Consider the following 18701-nt stretch of genomic DNA (forward strand, 5'->3'; position numbering starts at 1 on the left):
AATATTATAATGTTTCTTAGATATTATCAAGCCGCGATGCTATAGTTTTAGATAAAAAATTTTGAAATTTCTGAACTCTCTCATGCAATGGTAATTTAATATCTAGTTCAAAGGTTACTAAATACTAATATTCTTTTCGTGTTCTAAATTTTATTGTTTCAAAATGAAAGAAACTAGAACGGTACAAATTGTAGAAACTGATCATAATAATTGGTCAATGGAAATATTAATAATATTCTGCAAATTGAAAATGTTAAGAGATAGTATATATATAGTTGGGAATATATATATTTATATGTTTATTTCTTGGAAATACACGTTTAACAAAGAGAATTTAATAATAATAATATGTTTCAAATATGTTGAGTAAACAACTCTTTGATCTTCTTCCACGAACAAAAAATTTATTTTTGAAGCTAAAGACATAACAATGCAAGTATTGCCGGCGATTCGAGTTTCTCACTGGTATGTCGTTTAGATATTAAATTGTTATTTATGTTTTTGTTTAATTGAGTTGTGTAACGTACGCTAATTTTAGATGAATTTTTGTTAAACTTTCAACTCTCTCATTGATATTTATTATAATTTTGAAACGTTGAGTTAATTTTGTTTCTAAAGGAAAACAAGATGAGTGAAAACTCAACGATGGAAATTGATCAACAAAACGAAGATTTAAACAATTGGTTACCGGTGACAGCATCTCGGAAGGCCAAGTGGTGGTACTCCGCCTTCCACAATGTTACCGCCATGGTTGGTGCCGGCGTTCTTGGTTTGCCCTTTGCCATTTCACAACTTGGATGGTACATATTCTTTTGTTCCAAAACACATATAATCTCTCATCATCTTTTTTTTTTTTTTTTACATTTGATTCTTTCAATTATCGGCATGCAGAGGACTAAACTGTTTGTAACTCGAATAGAAATATAAATTAGGACTGAAAGATTCATCTCCTTAGTTATAATTTATTAAATTTTGTTTATCATAGGTTGACATATACATTCTTAGGATTAGAATGGATACTTGAGAGATGAATCTATTTCCTATATATGGTAACATGTATATTCAAATATAAATTAGCTAGGATTGGAATAACTAGTCTAACCGCTTGAATTAATTGTATTTTGGTACCAAAATATATAACATAATTATAGATAGAGAAATTTTTATTGTGTTCATGTTCTTGTAGGGTATCTGGAATAGTTGCAGTATTGGGATCATGGGTGATAACGTTCTACACATTATGGCAACTTGTGGAGCTCCACGAGGCTGTGCCTGGAAAACGGTTCGACCGATACCCGGAGCTTGGCCAACACGCATTTGGCCCAAAACTAGGTTATTGGATTGTGATGCCACAACAAATGTTGGTCCAAGTTGGTACTGATATAGTCTACAATGTCACGGGCGGAAAATCTCTTAAGAAAGCGATCGAGCTCTTGATCCCGAGTTTCGCGATGAGGAACACTTGTTACATTTTGATCTTCACCGCAATCCAACTCAGCTTGTCTCAAATCCCTAATTTCAACTCTCTCAAAGGCCTTTCTCTTTTGGCCGCGGTCATGTCCGTTTGTTATTCGATGATAGCCTTTGTGGCGTCAACAGTTGAAGGAGCACAACACCACCCGGCTAGCTATGGAATTCGATCACAATATTCTGTAGATATAGCGTTTGACGTGATGAATGCGTTGGGAACGGTAGCGTTTGCGTTTGCAGGACATAGTGTGGTTCTTGAAATACAAGCAACCATTCCTTCGACACCTGAGGTCCCTTCCAAGAAACCGACTTGGAAGGGAGTCGTCGTGGCTTACGCCATCGTCCTCCTTTGCTACCTAACAGTAGCAATCTCCGGGTTTTGGGCGTTTGGAAATCTAGTGGAAGACGATATTCTTATTTCCCTCCAAAAACCTAATTGGCTAATCGCGGTAGCTAACTTCATGGTGTTTCTTCATGTCGTTGGAAGCTATCAGGTCCATTATTACAACGACACCCTTCTTGAAATTATCTATGATAATTTACTTTTGGTTAATAACTCAAATTCTGAATAATTAGATAGTATAATGGTGTGGTTGATCTAAATAAACAGGTATTTGCAATGCCCGTATTTGATGGAATAGAGTCGTGTCTAGTGAAGAATCTCAAGTTCACTCCTTCCATATGCCTTCGTATTGTGGGACGTACTTCATACGTTGGTATGTAACCAAAAATGTGTATTTAACTAAAACGTACGTAGCTAAGTTCTTAATTAGATAGCGATTAATTTATGTAATGTAACATGTATCTATGTACATGTTTTTGTTCTTGCAGCGTTGGTGGGATTTATAGCAGTATGTATTCCATTTTTTGGAGGGCTGCTAGGTTTTTTCGGGGGTCTTGTTTTCTCCTCAACGTCCTACTTCGTAAGTTTATACCTAAACTAAGTTTATGCATGAGTATATGAATGGTATGCTAGTGTGTAGAACATTTTCAATATTACAAAATAATATTTTCTTTTGATTTTTTTGGCAGTTGCCATGCATTATATGGTTGGTCATGAAACAACCAAAACGTTGGAGCTTTCATTGGATTGCATCTTGGGTAAATAAGCTAATTACCTTTTCTTCCAAACATATATAGAATAGGTTAAAATGTAATGCTAATTGATATCTTAATTATGGAACATAAATTATTTACAGATCTCGATAATCGTTGGAGTTCTAATCGCGGTTTTAGCACCAATAGGTGGAGCCAGACAAATCGTCCTTCAAGCCAAAACCTATAAGATGTTCTCTTAGTTAAATTTGCAATGGTTTCTCAGTCTTTATTATTATTTGATAATGGATTATAAACAATGTTTTAAAATATTTAAGTTGGTTGCCTTAAATATATAGACGATGGTTTATGTCATTACCAAATTTTTAGTACAAAAATAAAGGCAAATGATTTAAACTCACTAGATTAACTTTTGCCGTTGGGAAGAAATCCATCTTTGGCCATTTCAGCAAGCACATCAAGAACCACATCCATATTCCCTTCTCTATGATTGATCTCCACAAGCACTTTGGCTTGCTCTGCTTCGCTCAGTTCACAGCTTCTTAATACATTCGCAATCACACTATTTAATTCATTAACCTTTCCTTCCTTGTGCAATGTTTTAACCAGAGCAATCACTGTCACAGTATGGAGAAGAAATCCGGATTTTACCATCTCTTTGTACAGACTATATGCTTTGCGGATATCTCCTCCTCTGCAATGACCATGGATCATAACGTTGTATGCTGTTCCATCGGGTTTATGGTTTTTCTCAAGCATGGATTCGAAAACTTGATCAGCTTCAGTCATCATGCCTTTCATACAGAATCCTTTAATAAGAGATACCACGCTTTTGAACTCGATGTTACTGCAGTTTTCTATGAGTGTGTGATATGTGACGTCGCTAGGGACTGATTCTTCGTAGAACAGCTTGAGCAAAAGTCTTTTTGCTTCTCTTGTTCGAGCTTGTTTGTTAAGCCCGTTGATCAGGACACTGTAAGTGACGACATCAGGCAATACGCCTTTCTCGACCATTTCGTTGTGCAACTGGATCGCTTTTTGCAGATCGCCTTCCATACAATAAGCATTGATCAAGGCTGTGTAAGTAAATTCATCAGGTGGAAGGCCAACTCTCAGCATTTCATCGAAAAGATCACAAGCTTCCTTTGTCCTTCTCTGTTCACAAAACCCTTGGATTAGTGATGAGTAGGTGATTGTATCAGGTTTAATACCTTTTGCAACCATTTTCCTTTTCACTCTAAGCGCCTCATCAACATCGTAACTTCTACAAAACCCAGATAATACTGTGCTGTAGCTCACTACATCCGGAGTCAAACCTTTCTCCTTCATATCTTCGAGAACTGCTATCGCATCTACCATTTTCCCAGCGATACAATGCCCATTAATCAGAGCATTATAAGTCACAACCGAAGGAGAAAACCCATTATCAATCATCTCTTTCAAAACCCGATAGGCTTCATTCATATACCCCTTTTGAGAAAACCCATCAACCAACGTCGTGTATGTACGCTCATTCGGACAAAGCCCTCTAACCCGCATCTGATCAAGAAACTCAGTAGCCCGGTTCATATTCCCAGCCTTACACATACTATGTATCAACGAAGTATAAGTAATAACACTAGGTGACAACCCATGTCTCAGCATCTCCGCATGCATCACAAGAGCTTGATGAAAATTACCTTCTTTACAATAACCTTTAATAAGCGTATTATACGTAACTTCATCAAGCGAATACCCTCTCTTATTCATCTCCGTAAGCACAAAACTTATCTCCTTCATCCTACCTTCTCTACATAACCCGTTAATAACGACATTATACGAAATCAAATTCGGCTCCAAACCTTTTAACGCCATTGATCTCAAAAGCTCAAACCCATCATCAATCTTACGCAACTTACAATACCCATCAATCAAAGTATTGTAAGTAACAACATTAGGTAAACAACCTTTCTTCTCCATTCGATCGAAAAACCGCAAAGCAACATCTAAATTCCCAGCTAAACAAAACCCTCTAATCAAGATATTGTAAGTAAACACATTAGGAGAAACTTGGCTTTGCAACATTTCTTTAAACACATTCTCAGCAAAACTAATGTTCCTCTTAGATCTAATCGTAGCATCTAACACCGCATTGTACGACAAAACTCCAGGCATAAAGCCATGAGCTTGAGATAAATGAACAATACTCAAAGCCTTATCAATCAAACACAAACGAGAGTAAGATTTCACTACCAAATCGAAAACAGAGGAAGTTGAATTACACAAATCGTAAGTCTCTTGTAACGAACGGAAGACGAGAGAAGCGTCTTCGTCGTCTAGGGTTTTGGCTGCGACATCTTCGGCGAGGGTTTGAGCTGTTTTGTAGAGTTTGAATCTTGTGAGGATGTGAAGAGTGATGCATTTGCAACGGAGAGTGAAGAATTGATGTGGGTTTGCCCAAGTTAGGAACTTGAGGATTAGTTCTTGATTGTTTTGAGATTTGAGGAGGAGATTTGAAGCTGCTTCTGGAGTGAAATTTGCAGAGAGATGATGAAGTTGATATGGATGACGTTTGAGAAAGGTTAAAGCTTTATCGGCGAGAAGTGAATCTGAAGGAGAAGAAGTGAAGGTTGAGAGAGATCGTCGAATTAGGGTTTTAGAGAGAAACATTTAAGAAGTTTAATTTAGGGTTTTAGGAAGAGAAATGCTCGAAGAAGAAGAAGAAGACGATGCCCAATTGATCTCAGCCGTCCGATCATTCTTCATCTGTGGCTTTTTTTTTTTTTTTTTTTTTCACTGAAAGATTCTTTATCTCTATATTATTAAAAGAGAAATACAAATAAAAATGGGTCGGGTTAGAATCAGAAAATTGACCCGAAATTCTGAAATCGGATCTTTGAAATTTTTTTGGAATATAAATTCGAATTAATAATGAAAAATCGAAATAAAATCAAATATTTATGGAAATCAAATAAAATCTGATTGTACTTATGGTAACTAATAATAAAAGCATATTCCAAACAATATTATACATTAATTACATATAATAAATTTGTTCATATATTTTTGGGACTAATTCCATAACAATCAACGTTTTTGTCATTATTCGCTCATTTTAGTCAATTATCATTAATTGAAAGATATTTTACTTGCTTCTAAAGATTTCTAGAAAATTTATCACAAATAACCCATCTGTTTTATAAATTAAATTGATATTTTTATTTTGGTCGTGTAAATTAAATAGATATTTTTATTTTGGTCGTGTAAATTAAATAGATATGAAATCCATGTAACTAATTTTAATTTAATTAGATTAAATCGAAATTATGATATTTTCATACCTATAGCTTACCAAAGAAGTTTAATTTTCAATTTATAAAAATTTCTTGAATATGATTTTAGAATTATTCAACAAGATGATAAGTATTTATTAAATTTTGTGAATCATGAAAAATAATAATTAATTTTTAATCATTATACTTCATCTTTCAATCTCTCATCTAACAAATAAGATACATATTCTATTATTACTATGTCCAAACTTCATTTTATTGTATGACTAAATAATATTCCCATTAGAACTGTCAAAGCGAGTTGATTCGTCCTGTTAAGTCCGTTTTGCGATAGACAAAAAATATTTTGACTTGTAGTTAGTCGGTCCGCACGACCCGCGGGTAGCATATATGAAATACAAACCCGTCCCGCGAATGTATGCGGATTTGCGGGATTGTCCATGGATTTTGTTTAAATAATTTTAAAGTAACCAAAATTAAAAATACTACTAAAATAAATAAATAAATCAAAATACTATTAAAAGTTTGTTTAAATTACCACATGTTGAATAAATTATAATTTTATCAATAAATACTAATATGCGGGCTGATCCGCCAACCCGCGGATGGAAACCGATTAAACCTATGACCCATTGCGAATTAATCCATGTGGCCCGCTTATTTGCGGGTTTAATATATTTTCCCAAATCTGCCCCATAATGAGATGATGTGGACTCGACTCGCGGTTTTTGACCTATTTTGACTGCTCTAATTCCCATGAATCGTCTAATTTTAGAATTTTAAAACACAAAATTCTATTTTGTAAATCATAATTAATATGATGGGTATATTTATAAACAATTTTACATTTTCTCTACAATTCGTTATTATGAATATTTATAAGTATACTACACGATTCGTTCTACTAAAAAACACACACAATATTAAACGCAACGTATGTAAACTAATATTCTCCCGCGGTGGACCGCGGATCCGATCCTAGTTATATAATACAAGGGTGAAATACAAGGGAGGAATACGTTTTTGGAATGCGGTTTTGAAATACAAAAGCCGGCGAAAAACAAAGAAATCCCCGGAAGCTAAAGCCCGATACACGGGAAACACAAGATAGAATACAATAGTCAAAAAGTAAAGCTCTCGAAATCACCGGGAAAGTCGGAGGAGAACACTAGTCGCGGAACTAAGAGCTCAAAAGTCGCATACTAGAAGACCTACAACCGGAAACGGAGTAGAACCAAGGATAGAGGAAACCGCGAAAAAATAACCCAACTAGAAACGAATATCCCGAACATAATAAGCAACGACCGCGAATCTAAAACCTAACCACCTAGTCTTCTACCGAACAAGTCTAAATCTAGAACTTTGCATCCCCACGAAAGGTTAGCCTTACAAGACCAGACAACGAACAGACCACGAGAGAAAACCTATTTATTAGTCTAATCTAGAGGCGGTGGAAAGAGACAAACGTAAAAGATTCAACGAACAAAGATGGGATAAAACGAAAGCTATCCAAAACCTAGCCAACACGACCAATCCTCGGAGCTTTCATGAGATAACAGAGAGCAAAACCATGACCCAAACTATTCCATAGGCAACACCAACAAAGCCTACCAACAACAGCTAGCAAAAGCCAAACACAAACACAAATATACAACTACTAACATCCGAAAAGAGGAGCGATAAGGCCATAAACCCGACAAGGAACAAAAACGAAATGTCTCTGTCACCTCGCAACCACCGGCATCCAAAACCCGACAGAGCCACAACCTATCATCCGCTGCAGAAGAACCACAACCCAAAGACACCACCACCAGCAAATCCTGAAGCAGAGATCTTCCGCCACCATTACCAAAATCGAGAACCATGCCTCTCCTAAATCACCACCTTGATAATCACTATCTCCTCCACAAAACCGATTTGTTCTCGAGAAAACCAGAATTGAGAAGAGACAAAATCAAAGCCTATGCCGCGACGAGGAGAGGAAACGCCAAACTAAAGCACCACACAAACCAACCTCAAGCCAGAAGCTCTATCGCAATTGAACCACCGCAACCTAGAACCCCATCACACCTTCTCTAATCTTCAATTAGAGCCGCAAACAAGAGCCCCCATGTCGCCTTGTCACAGCAAAGCCAACCACCGGGAAGAACAGAGCCTTACCGAGGCAACACTCCATGACCCGCGAACAAAGACGCCTCCATCGCCAAAAACAACAGATCTAAAAACAAGACTAAGAAGCAAGACAAAAACAAAAGACCCTCCCACAGCTCTGACGAGAAGTCCAGCCGCCGGAGAGGGAAAATCGAAAATCGCCAAAGTTTTCTTCACGGGCGGCTGGGGCTGGGATATTTTCTCCCCAAATCCAGTCTATTTGTCTCAATCATCATGAGCATATTTTTAGTCAATCTGTGGCTTTATTTCATGGGAATATATAGAAACTAACATAATTAAAAAAAAAATCAAATAACTAGTCTTGTTAGAAGGGTAGATAAAATTATCCAAAAACCTTTGATTTTCTCTTTTTTTTTTTTTTTTTTTATTTTTTTTTTTTCTCTCCTTCTCTACCTCCATTATTGCATCCACAACCATCTTTTGACAAATATTATGCCACCAATCTTTCTTTCTCCATAATCTAAACTACCAAACGCTTTCCATATTGATGAATTATCTCTCCTTCAAATTGTAGAAGATCTTTCTTTTTATTTCGTCAAATTTTAATCTTTCTTGGAATTTTCGTCGTCATGTTTTTTTTTTTTTAATTGTGTGTCATTCTCTTTTGTAACACACTACTTTCGCCAATTCCAAGTGATAGCATAAGATCTCTCTTCAACATGGTATTTTTTTGTATTACAAGTTATTTATTAACATCACATATAATTTCTTTCAAAAGCATGATTTTAATATTAAAAACACATAGTTTTTCTAAACGACACATATTTTTTTCAGTATAATATGCTATTTACTTTAATATAACACGTTATTTTTATATGTTAAATGCTATTCAGTTCATTTGTTTCAAAAACATGCCTTTTTAAAAAACCACATTATGTTGATGTAAATAACAGTGTAAATAACAGGTTATTCGGTTTGATATATCATGTTACATTTAAATGATACATGCTATTTTTAAAAAATTTACGAAAATTATTTTTTCCTCCGTGGGCACCGAATCTCTATCTCCTTATATTCAACTCCAAAACAAAAAAAATGGTTTTGTCAATTCACTCGTTTTGAAACGTGGATCCATAATCATTTTCCAATTAAAAAAAGTTTCATGGCTAATTACTTAATTTGTTTCAAAAAATTGGTTACTTTCTACTATTACCTTTATTTCATTATAATAATGAAATGCTATACTGTATCTAAAATTAAATTCGAAAATACGAAAAATTAAATTCTACTTTTAGTGGGGCATCTAATGTAGAGATAAAAAAACAAGATAAATATTTGATATCAAGTCGTGTTTTTTGGATATTTGATATCAGACTTGAAAGTTCTTCTCCAAAGTCGTGTATTTTTTTTTACGTTTATGGTTCTTATAGTTTCTAGAAAATTTAAAGGATTTAATTTGGAGTATAACTTTCTAGATTAGTATGTTATTTATTCCAAACTTCTATGTAAGAGTTACTATTTTGTCATGCACGAATTTTATACTATTAGATAAAATGATTATAAAATATTTGACAGCACAATAAAAAATTCCACTATGATTTTATAAACGAACAACATATTCTACCATCTGCACTATAATTTTTTTATTAGGATTTTATATATTTCTTAAAATTTGTACATATAGATCATGGAACATCTAATAAAACCAATATTAAAACTAAACAAATACTTAACAGTAGTATCATCAAAATATTTTAGAACTAAGACATTTTATCTTCATGAGTTGCTTTTAACAACATCGACCAAACTTATAAGGCGCATTAATTGAGCAGTTCATGGCTAAAGGAAAAATAGTTGTGCATCCTATCGTCTATACAATTTTGAGATCGTCTATACCAGAGTCGTGCCTAGCATTGTATAAACCATAAGCGGTGTTAAAAAAAAGGCCTTAATTCAAATACAAAAAAAGCTTTAAAGTAATAACCAACATAGTCCAAATAAATAATGTACAAGAGTAAAAACCAGAATATTAATTCTAAAACGTAACTTTTCTTCTCTTTTGTGTTATAAAATCAATAACCAAGCTCTCAAAATCAACGTTTTTAACCAATTTCCTTTCAATAGATAAAAAAGCCAAATCGTTCAATTTTTCTTGTGACATCTCGATCGAAGATAAGAATTTATTAACTTCAACTTTCAAAAAACATTTTCAACAGATGAAACTGAAACTATAGTCGTAACAATCTTCAACCTTTTTCAAAAATTCTAACACTTCAATTGGCCTTTTAGTTTCAGTTGGTAAAAAGCACTACAAATCTCAATTTTACTTCTAAACATTATGTTCCTTACCTAATCCAAATCAATTATGAATTTGAAATCCCTCTCTAAAATTTATTTAAAAAAAAACTGTAAGACTAATTACTAAAGAAACTTACTTGTGAATTGTGATTGTTGATGGCAATCAATAAAGAAGAAGAAAAAAAGCTTAAGACGTGAGAAATGGCAGGCAAAAAGACGTGAGAAGAATGTGAAAAGTAGTCTTTTAGTTGCCCTAATTTATTTTAATTTTAGTTTCTAATTTAATTCATAATATATGGTTAAATCTGTTTTTTTTTAAAGCCATCGTGACTTTCTTCTTTCTTTTACAAGTACAACACAACAATATTTTCTATTGGGCCTAATATAATTAAAATATATATGAAAATGAAGGCCTTAATTTTTTTTTCCAAAATAATGGGCCGGAAGCGAATGTTTCTTTATTATCCACATAGCCACGGGCCTGGTCTATTCAATTAGGAGGTTCATCAAAATTTTGAGATCGTCTATACAATTAGTCTTTATTGTGCCACCACAAATATGCCATTGTAGTCTTTAAACCCATTCAAAATTCGTTTCTCTAGGGCGACAAGAGCATCACATATGCCTGGATTTGATCAATTTTATTCCTGCCATTGTGTACTTCTTTATCCATATCAATGATAAATCTACCGTTAACGAAATCACTCACTTTGAAAAATTTACGACAAGTTTCGATCAGACCTTACTGTATGTATATATAAACTCTGATCAAACAGTGTCCACAACTATTCAAAATGAGTGATTTTGTGGGTGTTTAGTTTATCGATAACATGAATAAATTAGTTCACAATGTTATGAATAAATTTGATCAAACCTGAGTAATATGTGATGTTCTCCTTGCTTCTAAGAAGCGACTTTAAAACGGGTTTGTGGACTATTACGGCATACCTTGGATGATCCGATCCAGAATGGTTGCATTGGACGATTTCAAAAAGTTGATGAATCTCTTGGATGGAAGGAACAACTTTTTTCTGTTTAGCAAGAAGACTGCTCAATGCATCTTGCAAGGTTGGTCAATGTTGTTAAAGCAACTTATGAAGGTAAATATCATTTGCCAATCTCCGTCGCTGTTGAAGATGGTGGAAAAAGTTGTGTTGACATTGATTTAATAGATGGTGTTTGCAATCAGGGTTGCCTACATTGTAACAAATTCTTTGTACTTATACAAAATATAGAGATAGAAATAAATGATATGTTGACTATTTTAGATATACAAAAAACTATGAAACAAATAATAACGTGTATATATATATATATATATCTATACTAGTATAATCGCAGCACTTTTTGTGACGGGTGGGTAAAAAAGCTTTCGGGTATATCGGATATCCGACCCATTTTAGAAATTCCTTCACAAAAATTTGTTGGGTCGGGTTATATTTAACCCAAATCATACACCGGATATTCCATATTTAATAATTTAGATTTTTAGAAGATTTGATTAAGATTTATAATTATGATTCTCCTATCATCTTTGTTTGATTTGTTTTTAACTGTTTTGAATCATCATATAATACATAAAGTAAAAAAAAAAATCAATTTTTTTTCTGCATATACTGTGATTCGAAATTTTAAAAACGGACATATATTATCCAATTGACGAAAATGTGTGTTCAACGTTCTACATCGATTAAAATATTTAGACAATGATTCAGAATCATATCATAAATAATAGCATTAATAAAATAAATGATTTTTTTGGCGGGACGGGTTTTTGAATCAACAATAATAAAAAGATTAAAATATCATTAATCCGCCCCTTCAATACGGATTTAATCCTTATTTTTTTTAATACAAATCACAGGACGGGTTAAGAAATTACGGAACGGGTTATATTTCGGAAATGATTTATATGGCGGACGAATTTGAATCAATATTTATATACCGCTTTAATACGGGTTAAATCCTCAGTTTATTAATAATTATCTCGTGGACTCGTGGTATACCGTTACTTAATAACAATTGTAAACTATAATATAAATAAATATGTTATAAGGAGATACAATTTACAAAATATTTTTATACTAACTTTAAAATTAAATCATCCCGCGGTTAAAATCTAGTATATATATATGAATGTTTAAATTTTCCAATTTATCGTGTATATATGTTTCAAAATTAAGTATTTTCTATTAAAATAAAAAATTAAAAAACAAATCTTGCTTCAAATTTAAGTATTGCTTCATTTACATAATTATTTATATTTATAAGAAAAAGAAATACAATATTAGTCAATAATTTAAAGTCAGGAAAGTCATATGTATTGTTCTTACTATTTAAAATTACAAACTATGAAAATTATAGTCATTAAATAAAAACAAATTGTGATGAGAATCTCAATGTAGTCAAAATTTTCAAAATCTACCAATGTGCAATGTATTAAATGTTTTTTTTAACTGTTTGTTTAATTTTAGTATTGATTGTATTAGAGGTTTCACTCTGATATTTTTCCATATAAACAACTTTAAGAAATTTTTAAGAATCATATGTAGGAATTAACAATTGTTGACCATACAGATTTAAACCTTTTAGAGTATTTATTATTTTATCATGATAAATCTCAATTTAGTCAATATTTTCAAAATCAAGTTGACTAGGCAATATATAGAAAGATTTTTACCCATTTGTTTAGTTGTACAATTGATTGTATTAGAGGTTCAAAGGTGATATTTTTCTTTATATACAATTCAAAAGAAAGTATATAATATCTACAAGTAGAAATAAAATTAATTATTTGACTGTTTTATATATATAAAGAGCACTAAAAGTTTACTTTTTAGATTTTATCTTAAATATATTTATAAGAAATTTGTTCAAAATTAATTCTTGTTCAATCTAACAAGAAATAGATGGGTTTGCTTCATCATTTAGTAACAAAATGTTTAAATACAAAACAATTATAGAATTGGTCAACAATTTAAAGAAATATAAATCATATGTATTAGTCTTAAAAACATAAAACATATGAACACATTAAAAGCTAAATTTATTGTTTTAAAAAAAATTATATATATATATACACAATTATATATGAACTACAGTAAATGGTATTTTCGTAAAATAAAATAGTAATTAAAAGTTACATTTAATGATCCTTTAGCTAATAAGACTTATCTACGGAAAGCATTTTTAAATTAACTTCTCTATTGTGTATCTTTATCACTATATGACGCATATATCTGCTTATGTAATAATTTGTTTTCGAATGTTTTGTATACTGACTTTATAATTTTGACTAAATATCAACAAAATTATTTGCCGAAAAAATAATTAGAAATTACATAAATCTTGTGTTACCATCCCATATATAATATAGATTTTTAACCGAATCGAAATAAAAAATGTTTGAAAATTATTAAGTAAAAGTATTGTATCAATGATATTCACGAGAAATAAAAATTAATTCAAAATATCTCTAGAAATAAATATTTTAAATGATGTAGTTGTAGTAGGATAATATTTTAACCATCTAAATGGGTAATTGTGTTTATTTCCCCAAATGTAATAGTAATATTTTAACCAAATTAAAATAACATATATATATATATATATGTATTAAATTTACAAAGATTATTGTGCTAACGGTATTCGCGGGAAATAATACGGTAATTCAAAAAATTGGAAAAAATAATCTAATATATATATATATATATATATATATATATATATATATATATATATATATATATGTGTGTGTGTGTGTGTGTGTGTGTATGTGTAAAAATCATCTTTAGTCAATCCAAACACATGATAATTGGTGGTAGTTGTAGGATAAGATTTTCTACCTTAATGTTCTAGACACAATATAAATACATACTGTCTCCTTGGTAAAACATGTCACTAGAAAATATCATCTCTCTCTCTCTAAAAGTTTCATCTTCTTGAGAAAACTCTAAAAAATGGGCTCTCTCTCGAGCTTAAGTATGCTCACCACACAGATTTCCATACAGTAAAAGAAAGTATCACTTATCTCAACCCTAGTGATTGGACCAGTACTGTGCTCATCATAATTGAGCCATAATTCACGATTCCTCATCAGATACAAAGTCACAACCTTATATTGTCCCTTGTTTCTAAACCAATCTCACAGATTATGATGGCTTTGTTTCTGATGAAGGATTTTGGATTGTTTCTTAACACTGAGAAGCACATTGTTGGTTCAATTCCTGGGTTTGAGATAATTGACACTTCTTATACCGTATGAAAACATGTGTGGTGGGCTTACACGACCATACACATGCTAGAATTACAATGGTGGATACCTCTAATTTTTAAAAGCAACGTTGTAGATTGTTGTTTTCATAAATTTAGCTTGAATTTGTATGATGTTTAATTATTTGTTGTATCATTTGTTGTTTATTTTGAATGCTTTTGGTTTGAAGTTTACAAGTTCATGAAAGAGTAAGAGATATAAATGAGTAAAAACACAGCAAAACATTGTACTTTGGTATTCAAAAAATTGATCCATAATAAAACTTGTTGTAACATAAACATATGTTTTTACAATAACATGACCCTATTAAGAAGTTACATAGTAGAACATGTAGCAACACAAACAACCATTCCTAAGAAGGTTGAACCACATTCATACTTAAAATGAAACTAGAGAATGATTGCAATGACTTCTAACCATCAAGCTGAATCAATTCGATTATCAAGTACGGTTTAGGACTATGTCGCCTTCAAAAATCTTGCACTACTAAACTCTTTCTCAATCGCATGTCAAGCCGATTCTCAATTTTTTTTCATTTTGTGTTCACTATTTGAGGAACCTTTATGGGTTTAGAGTGTTCAAGAATTGGGGAACTAAGAGCAAACGCACAACGCGTCGTTTTAGCAAACACATTGTTGTTTTGAAACTTAAAATGCTTTGAAACTTAACTTCTCAACTCAAACCAGTATTTAAAATCATTTTTTTGTTGTCATTCTGTATTTTTCCATCACAAGTGGCTAGGTGAACATAAAATCTAACAAATCATATGATAGATAAATCATATGTATTTGTCGAAGCTAAATTAGTTAATAAATCATATGTCTATCATGGAAATCTCAATCTAGTCAAGAGTTTTAAATGTAGTTGACTATGAAATATATAGAAAAATATAAAACAATTTTGTAAGTTGAAATATATTGGTTGTATTAAATGGTCCAAGGTGATATTTTCTTTATATACAACATAAAAATATATAAAATCCATTAGTAATAGAAAGAAATCAATTGTTGACTCTTTTGAAAATACAAGTACTACAAAGCAAATTACAAGTTATAAATATAGATATAGCTTTAAATATATATATATATATATAATATGATAATTAGCTTTTAGAGTTTATCTTTGATGTATTAATATATATATATATATATATATATATATATATGTATGTATACAATTTTAAAATTGTTTTAGATTTAAAGAAGTATAAAACATATAATAATTATAATATATGGATGTCCACCTTTTATATCGTAATTATATTAATAAAAATTGTATAACAGTAATTAATTTATTAGCTAAATACAAAAGAATTGTCTATATATTGTTAACTAGGCAATCTATATAGATATATATTTTAAACTATACAAAAATACTGATGATTGTGGTATTTCACGGGAAATTAATGGTAATTCAAAAAAATATAGAGTAATAAAAACTTTTAGAGAATCTAAACACAAAGGCCTAAAGATACATGATGATTGGTGCCAGTTGTAGGATATGATTTTCTTCTTTACTTTTTACACACAAATTCAATATAAATACATTGTGTCACTTTATTAAGAAGTTCCACTTGAAACTATCACCTATCTCTCTCCTCTCTTTCTCTCTAGAGCGTTCATCTAGATCAGAGTTTTCTTAAATATTTTTTTTTCTCTGATTCTTTGTGGTTACGCCTCTAAGAAGGATCTAGAAACGAAAGTGATAGAGATTGTGGAGAAACACAAAAAGTATAAGGTTAAAGGTGACTGGAGATTGAAACTTGTTGTAGATGAATGTGTTGAAAGGAAAAGAAAGAGTGTTGGTCAACACTAGTATCCAATGGAAATTTGAGATTGCTCAACTGACCAAGACATACAAGTCGATATAAGAAACAATATGTCTTGTTTAGTTGAGCAATCTCGAATTTTGATTGAAAATCAGTTTCAACCAACAGTTTTCTTCTCCAATTATCACATAATATATAACATTAGTCAATTTTGAATCATCTTTATGCTTACAATTTTTTGTCTTTCTCCACAATCTTTGAGGCTTTCGTCTCAAGATCACTCTCAGAGACGTTACCACTGATAGTCTTTGATTGTTATGCGTTTCATAGGAAGAATAGATCAATGCAATGAAGAAGCATTGACACCTTCTCATGAAAAGAAAGTTGAGGGAACAATCATCACCGTCATCATCAGAAGCAAAAAATACAATGGCTGAGTAAAAAAATTATAGATATTTTTTCAATTAGTTAATAATAATCTAAGTGTAATCTTAATCCCTTTGATATTGAATCTTTGAAGCAATAGCACAATGAGGTTGCATTATTTTTTTTTAATCTCTTATTTGAAAGGTTGCATCGCAAAACTAAATCTCTCTAGAGAAAATCTTCAAGGTCTCTTAATCATAAAAGCCTAAATTTCTTGTCTTTTTTGGTTGTTGTTGTTGGGATGTTATATGCATGTATTCCTTTAACAAAACTATTTACTTTCAAGAAAATAAAACTTTTCACAAACAGAAAGCAAAATTTCACGATATGATGGTAATTGCTTCACGATGATCTTCTAGCTTACCAATGTTGCATGAGGTGCTGGTGAACAAAGAAGGGTGATGTTGTATCGAAGAGACTTGAGTTCTATCTAGTTTCGAATTCGTATTATAGTTTTCTTTCTTTTGGTTCTTTAAATTATGTCAAATTAGTTTTCTTTTTATTTCTCAACCTTTATTGGTTGGTCAAAGATTCATTGCAATCGAGTATATATATACTAAATATAGACCCGTGCGTTGCACGGGTTACCGGTCGAAATTGTCATTTTTAATTTTTATTTTTGTAAATTTAAATAAAATTATATAAAAATATGTTTAATTTTAAAAAATATAGTATTTTAATTATTTTTAAATATAGATTAATTATGCATAATCTGCAATATATAATAATATTTGTAAGTTAGTTTTTTATATGTTACAGTATAATATTTAATAAATGTTCATATGTGTATTATTGAATTTAATAAATTATCTACATCCATCGGAAGAGTGTATAACATTTTCTAATTTCAATATGGACAAGATGAAAACAAAATTGTAACAATATGAGACGGTCTATATCCACATCATGTAACTTTACTTGATAATATGAGAAATCCTCAAAACAAAAAGACAAATTCATAACGAATTAGGGAATATGCATTAAATAACCTAAGACTAAATAACCTGCATAACAAACTCTCTGTTGGATAAAATTCACACCTTCCTGGTACGTTACGGTTTTCAGATAGTAGTCCACTCGATATGGAGAGAGAGAAACGGGAGGAGATATGGCGAGAAACAAACTCCAGCAAGTCAGCTAGCCATATGGATTGACAAGCAGATTCGAAACAAACTATCCGCGATACGGGCTACGGGCGATCACAGATACAACTTAGGCTTCCAAGCTTGGTTTGCATCTAGACTCTAAGGCCAATCTCTTGTATTCTCAGTCTTCATATTTCTCAGCATTAGAAGTATAACAATGTACTAGCAAACGTTATTTTTTTCTTTAATTTAATTTAATATTTTATTCAAAAAAAAAAAAACGCAAAATTTCACGATATGATGGTAATTGCTTCATGATGATCTTCTAGCTTACCAATGTTGCATGAGGTGCTGGTTGAACAAAGAAGGGTGATGTTGTAACGAAGAGACTTGAGTTCTATCTAGTTTCGAATTCGTATTATAGATTTCTTTCTTTTGTTTCTTTTAATTATGTCAAATTAGTTTTCTTTTTATTTCTCAACCTTTATTGGTTGGTCAAAGATTCATTGCAATCGAGTATATATTTGAGCCAATTGCGCATGCTGTCAAATTATAGATTCATTACTGTAGGCTTTTACTATGAACATGTTGAGCCAATTATTGTTATGTGATATATTTTCATTTGAAATATTTTTTTTTGAATCAACAATTTAGTGGTTAAATAAACCATATAAAAGTAAAAATAAAAAAACATATAGCCGTTGATTGGTGGCACGCTGTAGGGACGGTGACATTATTACACACCCTTAGCAGCCTATTTTTGTCCAATCATGCTTTTATTACATTTTTTTTTAATTCCTACAGTGTAACTTTTACTTTTAGTCACATCTTCTACAATTGTTGTTGCCAATCATACTTTTAGAAATATTTTAAAGTTCTTTACAGCAAAATTCTCTGCAGCAAAAGCTTACAGTAAAAGTCCTTACCAATCGGCCCCAGAA

At 31.5% G+C, this 18701-nt stretch overlaps 3 protein-coding genes across 3 annotated transcripts; 2 read left to right on the forward strand and 1 right to left on the reverse strand.

The window, feature by feature from the left end:
- Nucleotides 1–645: 645 nt before the first annotated feature.
- On the forward strand, nt 646–2198 carry LOC110226573 (lysine histidine transporter-like 5). Its single transcript, XM_021018521.1, has 2 exons — nt 646–750; nt 1152–2198. Exons 1-2 carry the CDS (start codon nt 646–648, stop codon nt 2040–2042), a joined length of 996 nt encoding a protein of 331 aa, XP_020874180.1. The 3' UTR covers nt 2043–2198.
- On the forward strand, nt 2054–2755 carry LOC9306837 (the record flags this gene model as incomplete). Its single annotated transcript, XM_021018522.1, is given in 5 exon segments — nt 2054–2186; nt 2302–2333; nt 2336–2393; nt 2503–2571; nt 2670–2755. Coding segments are annotated over 5 exon segments (378 nt in total), but the record flags the coding sequence as incomplete, so codon positions are not given.
- Nucleotides 2577–5281, reverse strand: LOC9304775 (pentatricopeptide repeat-containing protein At5g39710). Its single transcript, XM_002870721.2, has 2 exons — nt 2928–5281; nt 2577–2749 (listed from the first exon to the last, which is right to left on the reverse strand). Exon 1 carries the CDS (start codon nt 5173–5175, stop codon nt 2932–2934), a length of 2244 nt encoding a protein of 747 aa, XP_002870767.1. The 5' UTR covers nt 5176–5281; the 3' UTR covers nt 2577–2749; nt 2928–2931.
- Nucleotides 5282–18701: the final 13420 nt, after the last annotated feature.

The sequence above is a fragment of the Arabidopsis lyrata genome (genome assembly GCF_000004255.2).
Source record: "Arabidopsis lyrata subsp. lyrata unplaced genomic scaffold ARALYscaffold_7, whole genome shotgun sequence".
In the NCBI taxonomy this organism is placed as follows: domain Eukaryota; kingdom Viridiplantae; phylum Streptophyta; class Magnoliopsida; order Brassicales; family Brassicaceae; genus Arabidopsis; species Arabidopsis lyrata.